This window comes from Meriones unguiculatus, chromosome 20 (genome assembly GCF_030254825.1).
Source record: "Meriones unguiculatus strain TT.TT164.6M chromosome 20, Bangor_MerUng_6.1, whole genome shotgun sequence".
Lineage (NCBI taxonomy): Eukaryota > Metazoa > Chordata > Mammalia > Rodentia > Muridae > Meriones > Meriones unguiculatus.
Window position 1 is genome coordinate 39,402,145 of NC_083367.1, and position 22,598 is coordinate 39,424,742.

General features: G+C 39.7%; 2 protein-coding genes and 1 long non-coding RNA gene across 6 annotated transcripts in view; all 3 read right to left on the bottom strand.

Moving 5' to 3' along the window:
- Nucleotides 1–3,911, bottom strand: part of LOC132649571 (amine sulfotransferase-like) — a 46,989-nt gene extending 43,078 nt beyond the window's left edge. Inside the window, exon 1 of one of the 3 annotated variants that reach the window (XM_060373649.1) lies at nucleotides 3,732–3,911. Coding sequence is in view for 1 of the 3 variants with exons in the window: in XM_060373648.1 (XP_060229631.1) it covers nucleotides 3,732–3,816 (85 nt within the window). In the remaining 2 variants the exon portion in view is untranslated. The other 2 variants (XM_060373648.1, XM_060373647.1) reach the window with 2 other exon arrangements.
- Nucleotides 1–3,921, bottom strand: part of LOC110540127 (amine sulfotransferase-like) — a 139,132-nt gene extending 135,211 nt beyond the window's left edge. The window contains exon 1 of the mRNA XM_060373643.1: nucleotides 3,873–3,921. The gene's annotated coding sequence lies outside the window, so the exon portion shown is untranslated. The remainder of the gene's footprint in view (nucleotides 1–3,872) is intronic.
- A 4,364-nt stretch (nucleotides 3,922–8,285) lies between these two features.
- Nucleotides 8,286–18,203, bottom strand: LOC132649574 (uncharacterized). Of its 2 annotated transcripts, none has more exons than XR_009588083.1 (3): nucleotides 11,783–18,203; nucleotides 10,509–10,717; nucleotides 8,286–8,343 (listed from the first exon to the last, which is right to left on the bottom strand). It is a non-coding gene; the product is annotated as an uncharacterized LOC132649574 (long non-coding RNA). The 2 variants fall into 2 exon arrangements; XR_009588082.1 differs by having other exon boundaries at nucleotides 8,289–8,343; nucleotides 10,521–10,717.
- Nucleotides 18,204–22,598: the final 4,395 nt, after the last annotated feature.

Below are 22,598 nucleotides of genomic sequence, written 5' to 3' on the forward strand. Positions count from 1 at the left end.
AGGGAACTGTCATGTGCTACACCTGTGCAGGGTTCTAGGTTGTCTCCATGAGTAGTCCTTGGTTGGAGTATGAGTCTCTGGGAAGTTCCCTGTGTTCAAATTTTCTGGTTCTGTTGCTTGCCTTGTGTGGGTCCCATCCTCTCCAGCTCTTACTTACTATTTCCCACTTCTTACATAAGATTCCATGCACTCTGCCCAACAGTTGGCCATAAGTCTGAGCGTCTGCTTTGATAGTATGCAGGGCAGAGGCTTTCAGAGGCCCTGGGTGGCAGGTTCAGAAGGAAGGAGAAGAGGACCTCCCCTATCAGTGGACTTGGGGAGGGGCATTCGTGAAGAAGAGGGAGAGAGGGTGGGATCGGGAGCGGAGGAGGGAAGGGTGTATGGGGGATAAAAAGTGAATAAAGAGTAATTAATAAAAAAGAAAAGAAAAAAGAATCTCCAATTTTATGAAGTTCCTGGAGATTGAACAGAAGTTAAGTCTGGATGGATCAAAAAGGCCGGTTTGTTGAAATAAAGAAACTCATGTTCTGGGGATGGGAGGGAAAGAAAGAAAAAATAGAGTGAGGGTTCTTGCTAAAATGCTCAATTACTATCCAGAAAGGCAAAAAGGCTGGACATCAGAAGAAGGAGAAAAGAGGGAACAAGTCAGGAGCCTGACACAGAGGACCTCTGAAAGGCTCTGCCCTGCAGACTATCAATACAGATGCTGAGACTGATGGGCAAAATTTCGGGAAAGTGCAGGGAATCTTAAGAAAGAAGTGGTAAAAAGTAAGATCTGGACAGGACAAGGAACTCCACAAGGAGAGCAACAGAACCAAAAATTCTGAGCACAGGGGTCTTTCCAGAGACTGATATTCCAAAAAAGGTCTATGCATGGAGATAACCTAAGACCACTGCACAGATGTAGCCCATGGCAGTTCAGTATCCAGGTGGGTTTCATTGTAACAGGAAAAGGTACTATCTTTGACATGAACTGATTGGCCTGCTCTTTAATTACCTCCTCCTGAGTGGGAAGCAGCATTATCAGGCCACAGAAGACAATGCAGCCACTCCTGATTAGACATAATTGACTAGGATCAGAAGGAAGGAAAAGAAGACTTCCCCTATCAGTGGACTTTGGGAGGGGCATGCATGCAGAGGGTGAAGGAAGGGAGGGATTGGGACTGGAGGAGGAAGGGAACCATAGGGGTGAGACAAAGTGAATAAAGTGTAATTAAAAAAGAAAAATAAAAAGAAACACACCTAAGGCACAAAGATAGACATTACCTGAGAATTAAGATTCTTTTCAAAGCAAATGGACCCAAGAAGCAAGCAAGAGTAGTAATTCTAATATCTAATAAAATAGACTTTCAACCAAAATTAATCAAAAGAGGTGGGAAGGTCACTTCATACACATTAAAGGAAAATTCCGCCAAGAAGACATCACAACTCTGAACATCGATGCCCCACATACAAGGGCACCCTATTTTGTAAAAGAAACATTAATAAGACTTAAACCACACATAGATCCCCACACATTAACAGTGGGAGACTTCAACACCCCACTCTCAACAAAGAACAGCTCATCAAAACAGAAATTAAACAAAGAAACAATGACCCTAACAGAGGTCATGAATCAAATGGACCTAACAGACATCTATAGAACTTTTCACCCAAAAACAAAAGATTTCCTTCTTCTCAGCACCTCATGGAACCTTCTCCAAAACAGACCATATGGTTGCTCACAAAGCAAGCCTCAACAGATACAAGAAGATTTAAATAATCCCTTATTTCCTATCAGACCACCACAGACTAAAGCTGGACTTCAACAACAACAAAAATAGCCAGAAGCCTACACACTATGGAAACTAAGCAACTCTCTACTCAATGACAGCTTGGTCAGAGAAGAAATAAGGAAAGAAACAGAAGACTTCCTAGAATTCAATGAAAATAAAGGCACAACATACCCAAAATTATGGGACACAATGAAAGCAGTGTTAGCTAAAAGAAAAGTTCATAGCACTAACTGCCTTCACAAACCAATTCAAAACATCTCATGTAAGCAACTTAACTGCTCACATGAAAGCCCTAGGAAAAAAAAGAAGCATACACACCCAAGAGAAGTAGATGGCTTGAAACATCAAGCTCAGGGCTGAAATCAATAAACTGCAAAGAGACCAACTCAAAGAATCAATGAAACCAAGAGCTGGTTCTTTGAGAAAATCAACAAGATAGACAAGCCCTTAGTCAAACTAAGCAATAGCAAAGAGAGACTACCCAAATCAACAAAATCAGAAATGAATAGGGAGACATAACAACAGACACTGAGGAAATCCAAACAATCATTAGGTCTTACTTCAAAAGCCCATATGCCACAAAATTTGAAAATATGAATGAAGTGGACAATTTGTTTGATCAATTCCACTAACCAAACCTAAATGAAGTGGCAATTTGTTTGATCTATTCCACTTACCAAAGCTAAATCAAGACCAGGTGAATAAATAAAATAGTCCTATATCTCCTAAGGAAATAGAAGCTGTCATCAAAATTCTCCCATTCAAAATATTACAGTCAATAAATATTTAACTTGGTATGTGGAGGTTTTTAGTGAGTCAAGCATTCTCCATGTAGTCTAGGCTGGCCCAGAACTTAATATGTTCACTAGGCTAGACTCAATATGCACGGATGCTCTTTCTTGTACTGGGATTATACTCATGTGCAGTGTGACTGAGGAATTTCTTTAGCGATATCTATCAGGTAGAAAATCACTTGTATTAGATTCACCTGGGTGATCCTATGTAGGCTGTAGACCACAAGTAAAGATGTCTATTGAGGTCCTCCCACCTCCCAGGTTTCCTCTTTGACAGAAAATGTCCAAGGACCCTAACTATTGGGTATTGGAAATAGAAAGGCTGGACTGAAGAATCACACACATTCACTCAAACACACACACACACATGCGCACACAACATGGTCCTATCTCTCACACACATAAACATACACACCAACTCACACAAACATATACACACATACATTCACGGATATTGAAACACACACACACAATGATTTCAGTGGAGATAGATGGGATTGGTATTAAAAAGAAAACAAATTTATCCTTTGAAGTGCACAGAAATATTACTGATGACATAACAGTGATCAAGGGAGTTTTCATTCATAGAGAATATTGCTGAAGTGAAGAGGAAATAGAAGTCAAATCAAATCTCACCTTTAACCCATACTATATTCTACACACTCTCTAAACACCTGTTATGTATTCCCTTAGCTTCTTGACTAGGAGTGTCAGAATACCTCTTTAAGCACAGGGAAGGAAATTTTCATTTGTTATATTTTACGTTCATTTATCCAGCTAGCCTGTGTTTTATAAGAAAGATAAGGAAGGGAGGAGACAGAAATAGTTCAGAACAGGGAGAATGATTTAGAGGGGAATGATAGAGAGGAAGAGAGAGAAAGAAGAAAACATTGAAGGAGAGAGAGAAATTCATTCTCTAAAACAAACAGAATAAACAATTTGAAAAAGTTTCATTTTAGAACTGGACATGAGAGATTTTTAGTAATAAAAGAAAACATCTTATTTAGAGAGAAAGAAAATCTATGTCTCCTTATTTTCTCACTGAAGCCCAAGCAAAGGAGGAATACAACATTAGTGAGAAAAAACATCCTAAGACTATTTCCTTATGTAGCCCTGGTTGACCTGGAACTCACTATGTAGACAAGGATCGTCTTGAACTCACAGAGATCTCTCTTGTTCTGCCTCCATAGTGCAGGGATTAGTGATGCACCACCATGCACAGACTGTGAGGAGATAATTGTGCACATATTGTGCAGATGAGTGGAAGAGCATTGGTAGTGCTAATCTATCCTTTTCTACTCACAGTTTGCAGATCAACGGATGAAGGAAAATCAGTTTGGATGAAATGGTAAGAGTAGTAGGAATTGATGATGAGATATAAATACTTTCTGCCAGATATTTCTTAGCAAATGGCAAGTGTTTTGGAAAGTAAAGTGAACTCCGATTTGTTAGGTTTGGAAAGATTTTGATGGTACTAGAAAAATCTTATCAGATGTTTTCCTTAGGTGCATAAATGAAGTCAAACATTAAGAAATTACAGGTAAACATTACAGCAACTGAAGGGCAAATTTCACTCTTACTTAATTATGAGAATTATTAGGCAAGTACCAAGAGGGGTTTTTTTTGTTTTGGTTTGGTTTGGTTTTTACACATATGGCCCCAACCTGCTTGAGTAATTTTTATCAAATGATGGTCACCGAAGTGTTTTTAGGTGTATATGAGTGACTAGGTCTAATTTTTCAGGAATTTATTATACATTTCTTCATCCAAGTTTCTGCTGCTTAATTTTTTTATTTTTGTTTTTGTTTTTTCTTGTTGGATTGATTGGATTATTGGTTGGTTGGTATTTTGAAGTTGGTTAGTTGGTTTTTCTCCTCTTGACAGGAGCTGAGCAATATGGGAAGAGGAAATTGAGGAATTGAGCCATTGTCAGACTGGCGGGTATGGAGTCTGTGGGACATTTTCTCAATTAATGATAAATATGAGGAACTGAGCCTACTGTGGGTGCTGCCACTCCAGGGTGGACAGTGCTGGGTTGCAAAAAAAAAAAAAAAAAGAAAAAAAAAAACCACCAAGTAAGGGTAGAACCCAGCATTATCCACAGCTTTCTTCCAGCTTATAGCCCATCATGAAGAGGAGTCAGAACAAGAACTCGGGGCAGACACCTGTGCACTAGAGCTGAAGCAGAGTCTATAGAGTAATGCAGCTTCTTGAAAGAGTAGGGAAGAGCAGGAACTAGAGCAAACTCCTGTGGGACCAGCTCAAGTTGTTTTGTCTAAAAGCTCTACTCCTATCAGAGAAACAGAGACAGGGGCATTAGACAGATTTTGAACGGAAACATGGAATGTGTGGTCACTTGTCTACCAAGTGTGCTTACCAAGAATGATCTCTGTGATTTGTGAAATCTTTATGATGGCCAAATCATGGACCAGGCTGACTCCATCTTAAGATTAGAAACCATCTTCTTATTACAAGGTTAAAATAAGTTCATTCCAGTTCTTTTCACACTAAATTTGACCATGTCCTGACACATTGTCCAAATTGAATATGTTCTTGATTTAAAAAATAAAAGTTCTCTACAGCATTACACTGTAGTTTACCTCATTCTTTAAGGTCTTCCAATCCCATGTCTCAAAGACAGAGCTGGATAGCTCAATGAATGTCAACACTAAGATGTCAAAAACGTTCATCCGAGAAGAGCCATCCAGTTTATCAAATCAGGTTGTGTAATTGTTCTACAGGAGATAACAAATCAGGCTAACTGAACTAAACTACACTAAATCAAACTGAACTACACCAAACATTACTAAAAAAAAAATAGCTAAATCTATTCAGAAACTCAATCAATTTATACTCAGAGTTTTAAATTTTCAACATGTAAATCTTTCATGAAATCAAGCTGAATAAAACCATAAAAACAAGTAACATATAGAAACACATGTATTTCCCATAGAAAGGATAGTTTAAACATTTAATTGAATGCCAATAGCAAGCAATAGTGACTATTCTGAAGTAAACTCACTCCTATCTTCCACACCTGGAAGGAGCATGAAAACACATTCCATAAACAATTCTGAGTTTTGAAGAAATTGAGAATACACTATTGTCTTATTTTCTTGGAATATTCACACAAGTGCTCAGAATTCTCCTCACAAGGGTCCATTCCTATAGACTATGCTCTGACAGTTCTATAGAACTCAATGGAGGAAATAAACCAGGAGAATAGGATCCAAAAGGCACCAGAGTTGCTTGACATGGCCCTGAGGTCAGACTGGATGGATTTTTAAATGAAATATCCACAGAGCATCCTGCTCCAGTCGATAGACCATCTACTCATATCTCCAAACCCAGAAAAAGAACGTAGACAGCTAATAAAAGTCCTTCTGTATGGCCAACCAACCTGTTTCCATCAGGTCACATTCCTAAGCTACAACCTAGAAGAAGAAGGACAAATACTTCCTATAACCTTATTTCAGTTGTCCTGCAAATACCCATCCCCACAATGATCAGGAAGAAGTTGAATATTGCTAGCCATGGATAATGAGATTTTCTCATGTTGTCAAGACCCTCTATTCCAGCATCCTGAATATACACACAGCCATTGGAATGGACTGAGACTGTGGAGCAGGCCTTCAAAACCATGAAAATTTCCTTATGTCTGTCCTTGCAAAGACCCTCCCAGATGTTAATATGCCATCTAACGTTTTTCTGGATAAATCTAGAAGCATTATCCTGAGGTCCTTATGCAAACTCTGGGACCCTGAAAAAGACTCATGTCTTATCTGTCCAATATATGTGACACGGTCAAAGCCAGGTGGTCACCATGAATTTTGGCCATAGCTGCCTCTGCCCTGTTGGCAAAAGAAACTGAAACATTCAGTTTAGGACACCAACTGTTCCTGACACTCAACTTCCCTTGAGGTTCCCCTAGAGATGGAATCTCCCATCTACAGTGTACCCCTTTTTATTAAATTTTTTATGGATTCTCTGTGATTTTCACGTCATGCACCCCAATCACACCAATGACTTTATATCTTTCTATTTGCCTTCCATTTGTGCAAGGTCTCCTCAAAAAACACAATAATAATTTTATATGAATATAACAAGAGATTAGATGATTAGCTAGTTTAAAAAACAAAACTTCAAAAATAATATGTAAGCCTGGTGATATGTTTCTTCATAAAATACAAATTGTTGTCAGCTAAGCCTAAGAAAAACCTCGTTGTTGTAGAATTAGCTTGATTAAAGGTTGTTAATCAACTACCAAAAATTATTGCTTTGGGGTTACAATGAACTTGTGAAGGCAAAGATAGTTTGAAAAGGTTTAATTAGGTATGAGTTTCAAAAGAGGAATATATAATCAATAACTTACTGTAATTTTCTTACCTGTAATAGTTTTATTCTGTTTTTGAAGACTGTTTTGTGGTGATGGTTTTAAAAGACTGTCTAACTTGTGGCTATTTATTTCTAACATAAAAAATTTTTGTCTTAGGTGGTATAAAAGTCTAAGGAAAAAAATTAAGTTGTTGGAACTTTGCTTCATCCACCCAAAGTGTAAATGTATATGTATGTATGTAAAATGGTTGGAGCTTTGCTACATCAACCAAATGTGTGTATGTATATTATATATGTATATACGTATGTATGTATGTATGTGTATTTGTGAAGTTGTTGGAACTTGATCATTGGAGTTTTTCATCTACCAAGTGTGTGAGTATGTGATTTCTTTACATTGACACCAAAATCCACTCACTAAATGACTGAACACACTGTTGGAGCTTGTCTTCAAAAGCCAGCTCTCCCACAACCATGCTGCCAGAGCCACCTCTCCTGCCCAGGTGAGGGCCAGAACCAACTTTCCTTAATGTTCGGCCAGAGACAGACAGGGATAGCTTAGCAGGATACTAGGCCATCAGCATGTCCTCATGCAATAGCCCAGACTAGAAACCCCCAATGGTGATAACATAAGCCTCAGACATAAAGACCCTGGTGGTGAGAAGACCACATAACCAGAAAGGCCCCTGGCAGCAGCATGGTCAGATGTCACCTTGGCCTCAGATTTGGCAGTGCAGGATACCCTGGTCAATATGAAGGAGATTTCCTCACGTTTTCCTGCGTCCTCTGAACATGAACATGACAGAGCAGCATCTTCCAATGTTTCTAAAGCCTGTGACTTTGATTAGAGTCAGGAAGATTGACAATTCCTTGAGAACTCTCTTATCCACTGCTAGAGTCTCTGTGTGTTTTCATTTAATAGTAATACCTCAGTACTCTTCAAAAGAAGAACACTGATCCTCCTGCCTCTGCCTCCTTCAGCAAATCCTACCAGTGGGAACCTACAAAATTTGTCATGTTTTTCTTTCTGTGAGGTCTCAGAGAGATAGAATAGCATTGTGGTAAGGAGAGCAAAATGCTACTGAATATGTCTACAAAAACTGCAGTAAGTAAATGTTGTAGAAGACCATCAAGGGCTTTAGAACCTTACTGCAGCTTCCAGATTTCAAGGTACCAAGAAAAAGAGGTAGTGAAAACTGAGAGTTGATTTTAGTGTGTGCATTCTCCGTACTGCTGGATAGAGACAGCACACTTAGATCTCCTGTGATTTGTAACTCATTACCTGTGCCATTTTTTTTCCAAATGTATTATAGTTATCCCTCTGCCTTATGTTCTGCTGTTTTCACCAATTCTGCTTAAACATTTCTAAAGACACTGAACCTATTTTACCTTATGTGTGGATATTTCCATCTCCATGTGGCAGTCCTGTAAATATCTCCCTGTAATAATAAAATATAGTTTTAATTATTGGTAATGCTTCCGAGTTTTCATCAAATTTCCATACTCTGTGCCAATCTGTTGGATGGTTTATTTTGGTTTTGAATTATAATTTAAATGCCTCCTATTTCTACAGATAAAAAAAAAAATAGCAACACTGAAACACAAAGCCAGTCACCACCAAAGAGTTCATTGCTCAAGAGACCAAAGTTCTTTGTGAACTGGCCAGAAAAAGAAATCCCAAAGGTCAGATATGAAACAATGTTCTAATTTGATTTTTTGTCTTCACCAAAACAGAGGCAAAAAACATCTCCTGCTGACAAAGGGCAGAGAGGAAAATATCCAGGCAATGCAGGATTTCAACAGGTACTTAATGTTTAACCTTTCAGCTATGCCTGAGGTCAGCTCACTGTGATGGGAAGTCATCCTCAAAATGTTTATTTTTCCCTTAGTGGTCATCATTTTATAATTGGGCTAGTGAATCACAACCTGTGCCCCAAGTCAGACCCTGCTATCCCTTCTCAAGAAATCAACTAAAAGAGCTAAATTAATAATAGAATTTAGAAAAAGGAGATCATTCCATGCAACCACAACATTAAGTAGGACAAGAAGGAAAAAAAGAACCCCTCAGCTCCTTAAGTCCATCAGCCTAAGCTGCATTCTTGATGATAGCCATTTTTCCTGAAGTGAGATGAAATCACAAAGAGGTTTTAATTAAATTTAATTGTGTTAATTGTTCAATACTGTTTAAAATATTTGTTGTCTATCTTGAGAACCATCTATTTATTTCACTGGCATGTTTGTTAATTGGATTGGACTTTGACTATTTACATTTTGCAAATCTCTATGTGTCCTTGACATTAAACACCACTCTTTATTTAACTAATCAATTAATTTTTCGTTACAATTTTTTTTCAATGCAGTTTATTCAGGAACATTGAACAATCCTCGGACCCCGGGGAAAGCCAGCCCACAGCTTAAATAGCCTCTGGGTAGCCAACCCTGGCGTGCCACGGGGGCAATGCAGATAGGTCCACATACATGGAAGCAAGCCAGATCCTCGGCCTTAGCCAAATGTGGAGTTGTTCGTGACAGAGAGCACTCACCATCAGGAAGGTGGAAGGCGGAAACCAGCTCCATCTTTAAGGCATAGCATTCCGCAGCTCTCTACAGTTCCCCCTTTTTGTTTTAGACGCATCAGGCAAGAGTAGAGGTCTGATCTCTGATATTAGAAATAAATTGGGACTTTGTACAGATGTTCATTTAGGTGTCATCCACCCAAAGAGCATCAGACCCGTCCGATACCTTTTTCTCAGAGGCGGGACCTGGGGCATCAACCCGCATGCAATCAGACATGCTCTTCTCTGGGTCGAAAGCGGCTGACCCTGAGTGCAGTGCTTAGCCTCGCATCCTGAGCGTATCATTTTAGCTTTTTATGGTATCCAACCATGCTTGGGGAGAATGTCCTGCTTCAATGGCTGTAAGGCCTGAATGATCATGGCTGAATCACACTGTTGTGAGACTCTAATCTTGCATATATACCACAGGCAAACCAAGGAGACCAACACCAGAAGGCCTGCTAACACTCCCATGCCCGCACATTCCTTCAGATGATTCATGGCTGCAGCAATCCATGTTGATAATCCTGTTGCTAGTCCTGCGTCCACTCCGGTAGAATTTACTGTGACAATGGCCACTCTCAGCTGCTCCATCGTAGTATCGAATTCTCCAGTCCAATTACCTAAAATATAGCTAGACCCTGCTACCCCTTCTCAACAAATCAACTAAAAGAGCTAAATTAATAATAGAATTTAGAAAAAGGAGATCATTCCATGCAACCACAACATTAAGTAGGACAAGAGGGAAAAAAAGAACCCCTCAGCTCCTTAAGTCCATCAGCCTAATCTGCATTCTTGATGATAGCCATTTTTCCTGAAGTGAGATGAAATCACAAAGAGGTTTTAATTAAATTTAATTGTGTTAATTGTTCAATACTGTTTAAAATATTTGTTGTCTATCTTGAGAACCATCTATTTATTTCACTGGCATGTTTGTTAATTGGATTGGACTTTGACTATTTACATTTTGCAAATCTCTATGTGTCCTTGACATTAAACACCACTCTTTATTTAACTAATTAATTAATTTTTCGTTACAATTTACTCACTATGTATCCCACCTGTAGCACCTTCCCTCTTCCTCTCCTATGTTCTTGTATCCAATTTGTATTTTCTTGAGAAATTTTGAGTCAATATTCATAAGGGAAAATGGTCTGAAATTCCTTTTCTTTGTTGAATCTTTCCATGGTTTATACATCAGGGTATCTTGACAGATCCCACTAAGTCAGGCACATGTGCTGCAAGAAATGGGTGAGGACTGAAGAGAAAAAGACAAGGTGAGACAACATTAACTGGACTTCAGGAAAGAGTGGAGCAAGTTTATTTTTTTTTACATGCTCACTTACATACTAAGAAATGCTTACAGCTTAAGTCTTACAGCACAGTCAGCTTCCTTATTTCCAGAACAGAGGTTCAACCAAGAGCAGACCGTAATCTAACTCCCCTGATCATGAATCTGTGTGGCAAGAACAGGACAGCATGAACTTGGTGCTTATCAAAACATTTAGCAGTAACTTCTTTAAGAACAAGTTCTCTGCAGCTTTAACAGGAAAAAGGTCTTAAGGTTAAAGCTGTAAGCTGTAAGCTGAAATCAACATGAAGTCAACAATATCCATGGCTCTCCACAGTAACTGTGTCCAAATACAATGAGTTTGGCAATGATTCGTCTGTTTCTACATTGTGGAATAGTTTCAGGTGTATTGGTATTAGCTATTAGAAAGTCTGGTAAAATTATGTGCTAAAATCATTTGGCTTAAGCCTTTTTTAATTTGGAGACTTTTAACAACTAGCTCTGTTTCTTAAGTGTTATAGGTCTATTTAAGTTGTTTATCAGACCTTAACTTTGGTAAGTGGTATATATCAAGAAAATTGTCCCTTTCATTTAAAATTTCCAATTTTATGGAGTATAAGCTTTTGGAATAAGTCCTAATGATTCTATGGATCAGCTCAGTATCTCTTATTATGTCCCCCTCCTCATTTCTGATCTTGATAATTTGGTTTCTGTCTTTCTGCCTTTTAGTTAGTTGGGCTAATGGTTTGTCTAGCTTGTTGATTTTCTTTTCTTTTTTTCACAGAAAGATATTGTAAGCTTCATTATTTGAGTTATTTTAAAAGAAAAAAAATACATAATATTCACTGAGAAAAAAACCTATAAATTATCCAACCAGTTATATTATTGGAGTTTATGTTATGCCTCATGAAATAAAAGAGACATTTTGAAGTAGTTGTCTTTGTCACTTTTAAAATGAAGTCATTGGTTAAATGGCTTCCATAGGCTTTGATTATTCATGACAATATTTCTAGGAAAGAAAAGTTTTCCCACCTCCAGTTTTTGAAGATCAGAGGAAATTACATGGATGTCAATGGAGCTGTAATGTTTTAAACCGTCACCATTGAACTATCTATGTATACTTCAAGCACTGTTATTTCCCTGTATGGAAATGAGACATAATCAAACTTTACTTTATAGAGGTTTAGAAGATTGCATGAGAAGACACACAGAGGCTTTGTTCAGTCCTTGGCACACATTCCATTCTCTAACAATTACATTAAAATATCCAAAGACCAGAAAAGTTTTGCCAGTCATTTTTCCCAAAGATAAGCCAGTGAAAATGTCCTGGAGAATAATATTCTGCAATATTTCTTCCATTAGAGATGAAAATTCCATCTTTTGGGGGGGTCTTCTTATTTATCTAAAGGCAATGTTTTCAAATATTGAAACTTAATCTAGTAATGGAAACAGATTTGCAAGGTGCCTGCAGTAGATGTCTCTGAATGCACTAAAGATTTTTGTCCCAAATTCCAGTGCCTTTTACCATTCACAAGATGTTAAATGTACTCCCAGAATGCATGCAACTGTTTCCTGTTGATTTCCACAAATAATCAGCCCTTGGTAATGTTGATTCACTCTTTTATTATCTTTGTTTCTAATTTATTGATGTCAGACCTGAGTTTGATTATTTTCTGCAATTTACTTCTATTGGGTGACTTTGCTTCTTTTTCTTCTAGAACTTTCAGATGTACTTTTAAATTGCTATCATTAGATCTCTCCAGTTTCTTTATGAAGGCACTTGATGCTATGAACTTTCCTTTTACCACTGCTCTCACTGAGTCACATAATTTTGGGAATGCTGTGCCTTCATGTTCATTGAATTCAGTGGTCACTGAGTAGAGAGTGGTTCCTTCAGCTTGTAGTCATTCTGTTGTTTCTCTTTTTGTTGTAGTCAAGCTTTAATCAGTAGTGGTCTGACAACATACAAATAGATATTTAAGTTATTTTGTATCTCTTGAGGCTTACTTTGTGAGTGACTATATGGTCAGTTTTGGAGAAGAATCTATGAGGTTCTAAAAAGATATATTCTTTTGTGTTTGGGTGAAATGTTGTGTAGATAACTGTTATATCCATTTGATTCACTATGTCAATTAGTTTTGTTATTTCTCTGTATAATTTCTATCTTGATGACCTGCCCATAGAAGGGGGTGTTGAAGTTCCCCACTATTAATGTGTAAGGTTTGATGTGTGAGTTAACCTTTAGTAATGTTTCTTTTATAATGGTGGGTGCTCTTGAATTTGGGACATAGATGGTCAAAATTGAGATGTCATCTTGTTTAGTTTTTTCTTTGTTGAGTATGAACTGTCCTTTTTGAAGTATTTTCATTAATTTACATTGAAAACCCATTTTTTAGATATTTGGTGTTGAGAGGGGTTAATGACCAATGATTGTTAATTCCTGTTGTTGTTGTTCTTTATATAGTGGTAGGATACAGTGTGTGTGTGTGTGTGTGTGTGTGTGTGTGTGTGCACGCGTGTGTATTCTTTCTTTTGATTTGCAGATTTGGAGTTATTTATTTTCTGTGTTTTATTGAATGTAGTTAATCTTTTTTGTTTTTCTCTAGTATCTACTGTAGATCTAGATTTGTGGACAGATACTGTTTAAATTTTATTTTCCCTTTGAATATCTTGTCTTCTCCATCTATGTTGATTAAAAGTTTTGCTGGATATAGTAATCTAGGCTGATATCTGTGGTCTCTTAGAGTCTATAATATGTCTGCCTAGGCCCTTCTGGATTTTAGAGTCTCTGTTAAGAAGTCAGGTAATACTAATAGGTCTGCCTTTATGTTTTTGATTGTATTTCCTTGTTTGGTATATTTGGTGGTTTGATTATTATTCGGTAGGAAGGTTTTATTTTCTGGTCCAATCTATTTGATGTTCTGTCGCCTTCTTGTATGCATGTAGACAGATATTGCTTTAGGTTGGGAAAGGTTTCTTCTATGAATTTGTTAAAAAATATTTTCTGGGTCTTGATGCTGAGGGTCTTCTCCTACTATTGCTATTATTCTTAGGTTTGGTCTTTTCGGTGGGTCCAAAGTTTCATGGATGCTTTGTGTCATGAACCTTTTAGATTTAAGATTCTCTTTGACTTATGTATCAATTTCTTATCTTCTATGCCTAAGATTCCCTCTTCCATTTCGTATATTCTGTTGGTGTCTGCACCTATAGTTCCTGATATATTTCCTAGGCTTTCTTCTCTAGGATTCCCTCTGTGTTTTCTTTAAGATTTCACTTCCATTTTCATATCTTGAAAAGTTTTGTTCATTCCCTTCACCTGTTTGATTCTATTTCCCTGCATTTTTTAAGGAACATAATCATTTCCTCTTTAATGACCTCTATCATCTTCATAAGGTAAGAGTTAAGATCATCTTTTTGTCCTTTGGCTGTGTTAAGATATCCAGGGCTTGTTGTAATAAAATAGCTCGGATCTGCTGTTGCCATATTGTACTGGCTCTTGTTGATTGTGGTCTTAGGCTGACCTTTAACCATCTGCTTGTCCCTGGTAGTAGTTGGATGTTCCTAATGCTGCAGGACTCCTATGGGAGACAGGCAGAATCTTGGGACTAACTATGGTGTTCAGGAAATAGCTTGCTTCTCACCTCTGCTGCTTGCACCCCAGGCAGACCTGAATGTTCCTGGGATCCCACAGGCCTCTTTAATAAGAAAGGCATGGCCTTTCTCCTCAAAAGTGAGCTCAGGAAACATAGCTGAGCTCACCTCTGCTGGCTATGCCCAGAGAAGACCAAGAAGGTTGTAAGACAAGCCTGTAGGACATTTTCTTAATTCCTAATTGATGGGGAAAGACTTACTCAATTTGGTTGGGTGCCACACCTGGGTTCTAAAGAAACCAGATGAGCAAGCCATAAAGAGCAAGTCTGTAAGCAACACCCTTCATGACCTCAGCATGACCTACTCATGCCTTTAGGATCCTGCCTTTCTTGGGCTCCTGTTCTTACTTTTTTGGATGATGAGAAATTATGTGGAGGCTTAAGCCAAATAATCTTTTCCTCAGCAAGTTGTGTTTGGTTGTTGTGTTTTATCATAGAAAAATAAGACATGGTGTTTAAAGACATATTAATGGATATTAATGGACTAAAGAAGGATTTAATAATATACAGATGTATGTCAGTGTTTAGGAGATTAAAAATGAAAAATAGAGAGGTGTTAAGGGTGTTGCCAATGCTGTAGCTCAAGAATCTCTGTAGATTATTCATTCATAAGTGTTTGGAAGTCCGGAAACAGAGTCAAGTTACAAAACTATCAATTATGGGTTGTGTTTGATGGATAGAACTAAAGGTGACTTGGAATTATTCATATGAACAGATTGAGCAATAAATGAAGACTATGAATTTAAAGCTCAGAAAAATGCTTTGACCTGAATATATCATTGGTGGTAATTTGGATATTGTCACTGAAACAATGAATGTAAGTAAACTGAGAAAGAGAACAGTTGAATAAGGGTTGTAATAAGGGAAAGGGAATAAGAGAGGGAGGAAAAAGTCTGAAAGAGTTTTGAAGAGCAAGAACTAGAGTAAACTCCTGTGAAACTTTGGCCAGTTGTTTTGTCTAAGAGCTATGAGCCCACCAGAGAAACAAAGGCAGGATCATCAGGGAGGTAGAATGAAAACATGAGGTGTTCCTCTCAGGAATTATTTCTGAAATCTTCAAGAGATCCAAGAAAGTCCTCTGTACCCAACCACTCCCAGGCATTCTAGACGCACTGTGATGCTGTCACCCAAAAGAAAAGTAAGTAAATCAAAAGTCATCTGTGTGGAGAGCCAGGGTTTGGTCGCCATGGTGCTGGCTTCCACCCTCAAAACTGGTAAACAAGTCCTAGAGTGCATGACCGTTCGGCAATGGCACGCCAAGTCACGAGCCCAGCCCGGGTTTTCTTATGGGGTGATGGGTGAGCACCCAATCAGGGGATGATACGTCATCTCACACCATGGGTGAGCAGCCAATCAGGGGATGATATGTCATCTCACACCACTCTGGTGTGAGCAGGGCTTATATAAACAGCACCACTTCGGGGCTCGGGGTCTTCCTCTTTTCATTGTAATAAAGCTTGCTGCAGAAGGATCCTGTTGTCCGCGTGCGTTCTTGCTGGCGAGACGGTTACGCAGGTCGCAACACATTTGGTCTGAACACCTCTGGAAATAACTTTGATCAGGAAAAGCTGCCATGAGGTTTGGACACAAAAGGGGAGGTCATAAGCAACAACAGATCCTGGGTCTGGGATCCTTATGACACATCACCAGACTCCCCTAGTCTGTTCAGATATATGAATGTGTGGTGGCCACCCATATATATCTTTACTCTCTCTATGTATGACAGAGCCTCCCGGTGTGAATCTCTGTGTCTTTTTCTGTCAGTTCTGTTTGTTTGAAAAACAGATCTAAAGTGCGTTTGTCCTGAGACCACAGCCACAGCTGCCCCTGAGGTGGTAGAGGATTTACTGAAGTCTTGTGGTTCATACAAAGCCCATACTGCCCACCAGTGCTTTGGCACTTCTTTTCAGCCAGTGACTGAAATCTGGTTCTGCTGTTGCTATGGTGACACTGGCAGCTCCCTAGTATGGTTCAGCCATAGTTTTCATGTAGGAACCAATGTTTTTCTCTGGTATGAGGATACTTCCCTTGGTTTAAGACATGTGCCCTCTTTTAGGGAACTGAAATACTTTTTACCCAACTAGGTTAACCACAGAAATTGCAAAACACCCTTCACCTGTGTCACTGCCTGCAGCGACACTTGAATACCACCTGAGTGAAGGCTGGGTAGAAAAAGAGCAGGACAACGCAAAGGAGGACAGCAAATCAAGACTCTGATCAAGGTGTTGTTTACTGATCATGAACACAGCACTTAAATAGCAGAAAATTACAAGCAGTTTCTCATGGTAGCAGCTTCACTTTGTAAAGTGTCTGAGGATTCACTCAAGGTTACACAGAATTTTCTATCTGGTCCCCATGGTTGCATGGAGTTTATTATCTATTTCTCAGGGTCAGAGCTTCTGCTGCTAAGATTGCCAAGGTCAGTCTCTGAGACATTGAGCTTTAGATTAGACCCATGTTTACCAGGACCAGGAGGCAAAATTCCACCGCTCAGACTCAGCACCAGACAGCAATACACACTCATATTTGGCTACCAACTCCATTTTGGCTGCCACACATCTGTTCCCTCAGCCCTGCTGCAGGGAATTCCTAGAGGAACATACTTCACCATCTGCTCTAAACAGTTGGTTGTATGGGGAGGGAGGATGTAATTCCCCAGTAACACCAAGGAGTAGAAGTTCTACTCCTTCTCTGTTCATGGTTTATTTTCCTTTCTCTATGTAGGGAAGACCCGAATCATTCCCTTTACAAGAAGACGCAGGCCCTTATCAGCCTGGTGGAAACTATTGAAAGTAAGAGGCCATAGGAAGCTTCTCTTTTCAACAAACATTACTGGTAGGATTAAAGGCAGCAGTCAGGAAACCCACTAGGTAACTTGCCAGAGGCCATGTTGCTCAAGGACCTGATGATGGGTTTTTGGAAAGGATCTATGAGACATATTAAGTATTTACCCTACTCCCACCCCCAAAAGAAGCCACTAATGTTGCATTTGTCATGCAGTCAACTCTAGACATAAGGAGAAATTTCCAGAAATTACAGGGTTTTGAAGGGATAAATAGATTTCAAGTTGGAACGTTGTACTGGAATACAGCAGCCAAGATTCAGATGAAGACAGACAGGAATAGAAACTCCCTGGTGCTGTGATTACTTTTCTTGAAGAAAGAGACAAAAGATGAAATGGAGGAGGTCAACCAGGAGAAGAGGTCTAGGAACCACCAGTATTGTTAGATGGGCATTAAAACAGAAATACTCACAAAGCACCCTGCTCTAGATTGTATATGGTTTCCTCATAGTTCCAGACATTGAGAAGGAATGTAAACGGCTAATAAAAGGCCTTTTTAGATTCCCTGCAAGCTCTAGGGTACAGCCAAGAAGGTACAGCTATGTGTGCCTCAGGTCACATTCCTAGGCTGCAACCTAGAGGAAGGAGAGTGAATGCTTCCTATGACCTTATTTCTGCTATTCTGCAAATCCACACTCCCTCCGTTGAGTTGGAAGAAGTTGGATACTGCTGGCCATGGATAATAAGATTCACTCATATAGTGAAGCTCCTCTATGCCAGCATCCAGGCTTCACTGCCTTTGAGATGGGCTGAGACTGAGCAGAAAGTCTTCAAAGCCTTGAAAATTGCTGTGATGCCTGCCATGGCCCTCTAAGACATTATAAAGTCATCTCACCTGTACCTGGATGAAGCCAGAATCATTGCTCTGTGGTCCTTATGCAAACTCTTGGATTCTGCAAAAGACTCATGTCATATCTGTCCAATACAGTTGACCTGTCGCAGCTAGATGGTCACCATAAACACAGACTGTTTTGCTGATAAAAGAAAGTAACACATTAGCTTTAGGACACAAACTGTTCCTGACACCCACATACTCTCTTGAAGACTTCCTAGAGAAGAACTTATATGCAGATGAATTCTCCTATTTCTACTCCCCCATTTTCTTTTCTTAAATTAAATATTTTTATTGATTCTTTGTGGATTTAACATCATGTACGCAATGCCAGCCCTCTTGCTATCCTCTCATATCTATACTTCAAACCTACAAGCTCCCCTTTCCCAGGAAAGCAAAATGCAATAAAATAAATCTCAGCATGGAAGCTTCCGTGTGTCCTGGTGTGTCACATGGTGACCCTTTTGCCCATACAGCTTTATTAACAAATGTACATTGCGATGAGTCATTAGTCTGCTTTGAGAGCTCTGACTTCTGTTACGATATCAACACTGGATAATACTCTTGGATATTCTGCTGTTGACCTGTGCCATGGAGATTCAACAGCTCTGGATTTACAGCTTTGACCCTTTCATGTGCTTGAGCAGTTAATAGATGGGGTGGACATTGAGGAGAGTCAATTCAGAGCCCTGAGTTGGGTGTATGGTAGAAGCTGAGTTGGTCACCCACCAACACTCCCCATAACAGCACTACCAGGACAAACTTTCCTGTCTTGCCAGACAAGGGCCAGCTCTCCTGTAACCATGAATCAGGGCCAGCTCTACTAACTTGCCCAGATGAGGTTTAGGTCCCATTCTCCTGAGTGCTGCAGAGTGAGGGGTAGTGCCAGCTATCCATCTCTCAAGCCCTTGGGAGCAGCTCATCTGCCTGCTGTAGGTCACATGTGTGAGAAGGTTATTTCTATTAATCCCAGGCCATCACATTGAAGATGAGGAATGGGGACACCTCTCCTGCTCTCAGAACCTTGGAGCCCACTTTCTACAACCAGGGACAGCTCCACTATGTTTTCCAGGCTAAGAGCAGGAGTCTCTTAAGGATCCAGTATTGATAGTGTAGCAGAAACTAGAAGCCTTGAAGTATACCAAGGAATCACTGCAATCCACATTAATGAGTAAAGCTGTTTGGACAAAAGCATATACTGTATGATACACTGTGACCAACGAGAGCTCTCCCAGAGAGTTTTTTTTTAATAATTAATTAATCAATTTTTATTTCCTTTATTTTCATTTTATTTTATGTCTTCTTGTGCTCACCACCTCCCATCCCTCAAAAAAGGCAGAAAAAGCAGATGTCAGATATTAAAGTATGGGATTATGAATGGGATTGTGCTGTGTGATGTGAAATCCACAAAGAATAAATAAAACGTTGAAAATAATAAAGAACTATAAACAACTAATGACAGTTAACCTTGTCGAGGAATAAGCCTCCGAATTAGTCAATGAAGGCAAAGTAGTTAGCCCTGAAAATAAAAAATACAACTCATACTAAAAGAACTCAGCATGTAGTATGTATATTTTTATGCATTTATATATGTCACAAAAAGGAGCAAACTATGGCCATCAATTTGAGAGGGAGTGAGGGTGTCACATGGGAGAAGCTGGAGGGAAAGGGCACTGCAAAGGGTTACAATACTGCAAGGAAGGAGGTAAGTGATATAATATTTTAATTAAAATTTGTAATAAAAATTAAAGAACAGTGTAAGGGCCAGAAAAATTGTCATTGCTGAGTGCCATCATTGGGGGACTTTTTTACACCCATGAAAATGTATGATAATATGTAACATATAATTAAACATTGTGAATTTCTGTATTTTCAGTGAAAAATGAGAACCAAAGACATTCAGTTTATGATGTCAAGACCACAAAGCACAAGCACATCAGAGCTGCCACAACCACAACTCTAGAGGAAAAACACTTTCACGCACCATCAGTACCTTTTTAAATTGGAAGCAATAGCATGTTATTTTCTGCTATCACATGTGATTGTGGTAACAATATTTCTTGCATTTGAAATAGCAGAAACTAATACTGGCATGAGAATTGACAAGCATTGGTGTCAATAGTTTGAGAATTAAAAATAAAAGGATGTTAAATGGGAGAAGAGGAAAAAAGGAAAATTCTTGTAAATTATCAAAATCTAGAGAAATTTCAAAAATGTTTTAAAATTATGTTCAAAGTCAATGTGATCATCATAGAGGTAAGTGATGAATAACTTAAAGTAATCAAAACCAATATCAAGATTTGCTTTACAATGTTGTATTAAATGATCTACTGAATCAAATTTCTGAGTTTGGAGAATAAAGAATATCAGTGCAGGAGAAATCATTCTTTCTTAACTTCTGACACATATTAAGGTCACAGTGCCTGGATATGTTTGTTGATAACTGCATTCCCATTATGATGGAGGAAGATGCAGGGCTAAGAATCATAGGGAATCCTTACTTACACATAACAAATTTAAAATCAGCCTGAGTCCCATGAATGATACTATGTCTTAAAAATTGAAATTAGATGTAAATTGTTGATATATAATGTGATTACAGCAGATAGGGCAAATAAGACACCTCACATTTCAGTGTGTGATGTTATGGTAATTGTTATGAAATCATGAAGAAAAATGCCAAAAAGAAAGAGTGACCTCCTAAACATCAAATGTACAGTATATACAGTATGTTATTTTATAAAATACTATCCTGACAGTAATGTAAACCATGAGAGTTGGGTCAAGTCTAATCCCAGCATTTGCATGCAAGGGGCAGGAGAAAATCAACTTCTAGGTCAGCCTGAGCTTCTTAGTGTCTGTGATTGCACCCTGGACCAAATAGAATGACTTTCTTTCAAAATAAATTAAAATAACATGCAGTACAACTGCCTCTTCTAAAATGTTCATTGCCTAGGTAAACACAACTGACATGCCTTAAAAGAGTTGGGTGGGAGGAGGGGCAAGATGGCAGAGCCGGGAGGACTCTCATTCTGAGCAGCAGCACAGCAGGCTCAGCACAGTGACCAGCAATCAGAACTCTCGGCCATAAAACACAGTCATTGTGTTTCCCAGGTGAGAGGATACCCCACGGTGGGGGATTCAATCAGCTTTTAACTCACCCGGCTAAACCGCGGAAGAGATCCCGGTTCCGCCAGAGGCTTGGCTGCCTGCCGCCAGCCCCAGCCCCAGCCCAGAGCCACAAGCCAGTGTCTCTGGTCATGGTCCCAGACTGAACCGTGGGCACCACACTATCAGAGACTGGAATTTTCAGTCGAGAGATAACGCCAGGGTACAGGAAACGATTGGGACCAGCCTTAGGTCACCCAGACATCCCCTGGAAATGACTCGGGCGGGTTCCACGGGCACCCAGGAGCCAGCCCGGAGCCAGAGCCGGGGACCCAGGTTCCGGCACAGAGCCCTGCCTGCCTGCGCGCCTGATTCGCCGCCGGAGATAGAAACGGCGGGTCTGATCTCAGAGCACTCAGTTCACCCCCAACCTGAAAAGGTCCCTGGAAAATTACCCAGCTTAGGGAGCCACTCAGGCTCCCAAAAGCCGCAAAGGCAGACACAGGCAGTTTCTGCGCACCAGACAGCTGGCAGAGACTGAGCCGCCATCACACAGCTGTGCTCCAGGCACAGGCAATTTCTGCGGCCAGCCAGCTGGCAGACACTGAGCAGTGTGCACCAGGGCAAAAAAAGACACTAGGAGTCCCTGTCTCCAGAGAATCCACGGGGAAGGAAGGAAACTGTACTGATCTAAATCACCCAATCCTTCCCTAGAAAAAGTCTAGCAGTCTAGTGGGGCCGAGACGCCAGCACTCAGCTGTGCTCCAGACACAAGCACAAACAGTTGAGGTGCGCCTGATGTCCAACTGGGTCACAGCAGCTGATCATTAAATTTGCAACAAGAAACCCAGAAACAGGGCAGCTGCCCTCAGGACTTTCCTGGGTGAGAGGAGAACCCTCTCGACTAACAAAGACCACAGTTACCACTCAGGTCTATATCCCTGAGGTGAGCAACTCCTGAAAAAACACCAGCCATCCAGGGACTATACCCAAAAAGCTGAGAAGACATCCTTCAGGAAAAACCAGCTTTCTGCAAAGGGGATTCTCTCCACCACAGGATCCCCAGGAACCACCAGAAAATAACCCCAAACACCTAAGATAACACAATGGGTAGAGGCCAGCGTAAAAGCTCAAGCAACAAAAGACAGAGCAATATGGCATCTCCAGAACCCAGTTACCCAGGGGCAAGTAGCCCTGGACACCCCACCATAACTGAAATCCAAGAAGATGACCTAACAAGTATGCTCATGAAGATGATAACAGAGGAAACAAATAAGATTCGTAAAGACATAGAGGAAGATAAACTCAAACAGAATATTGCCATCCGTAAAGAAATAGAGGAAGCTGCAGCCAAACAGTTTATGGCCTTTAGAAAGGAAATGCTTAAAACACTGAATGAAATGATAGAAACAGAGT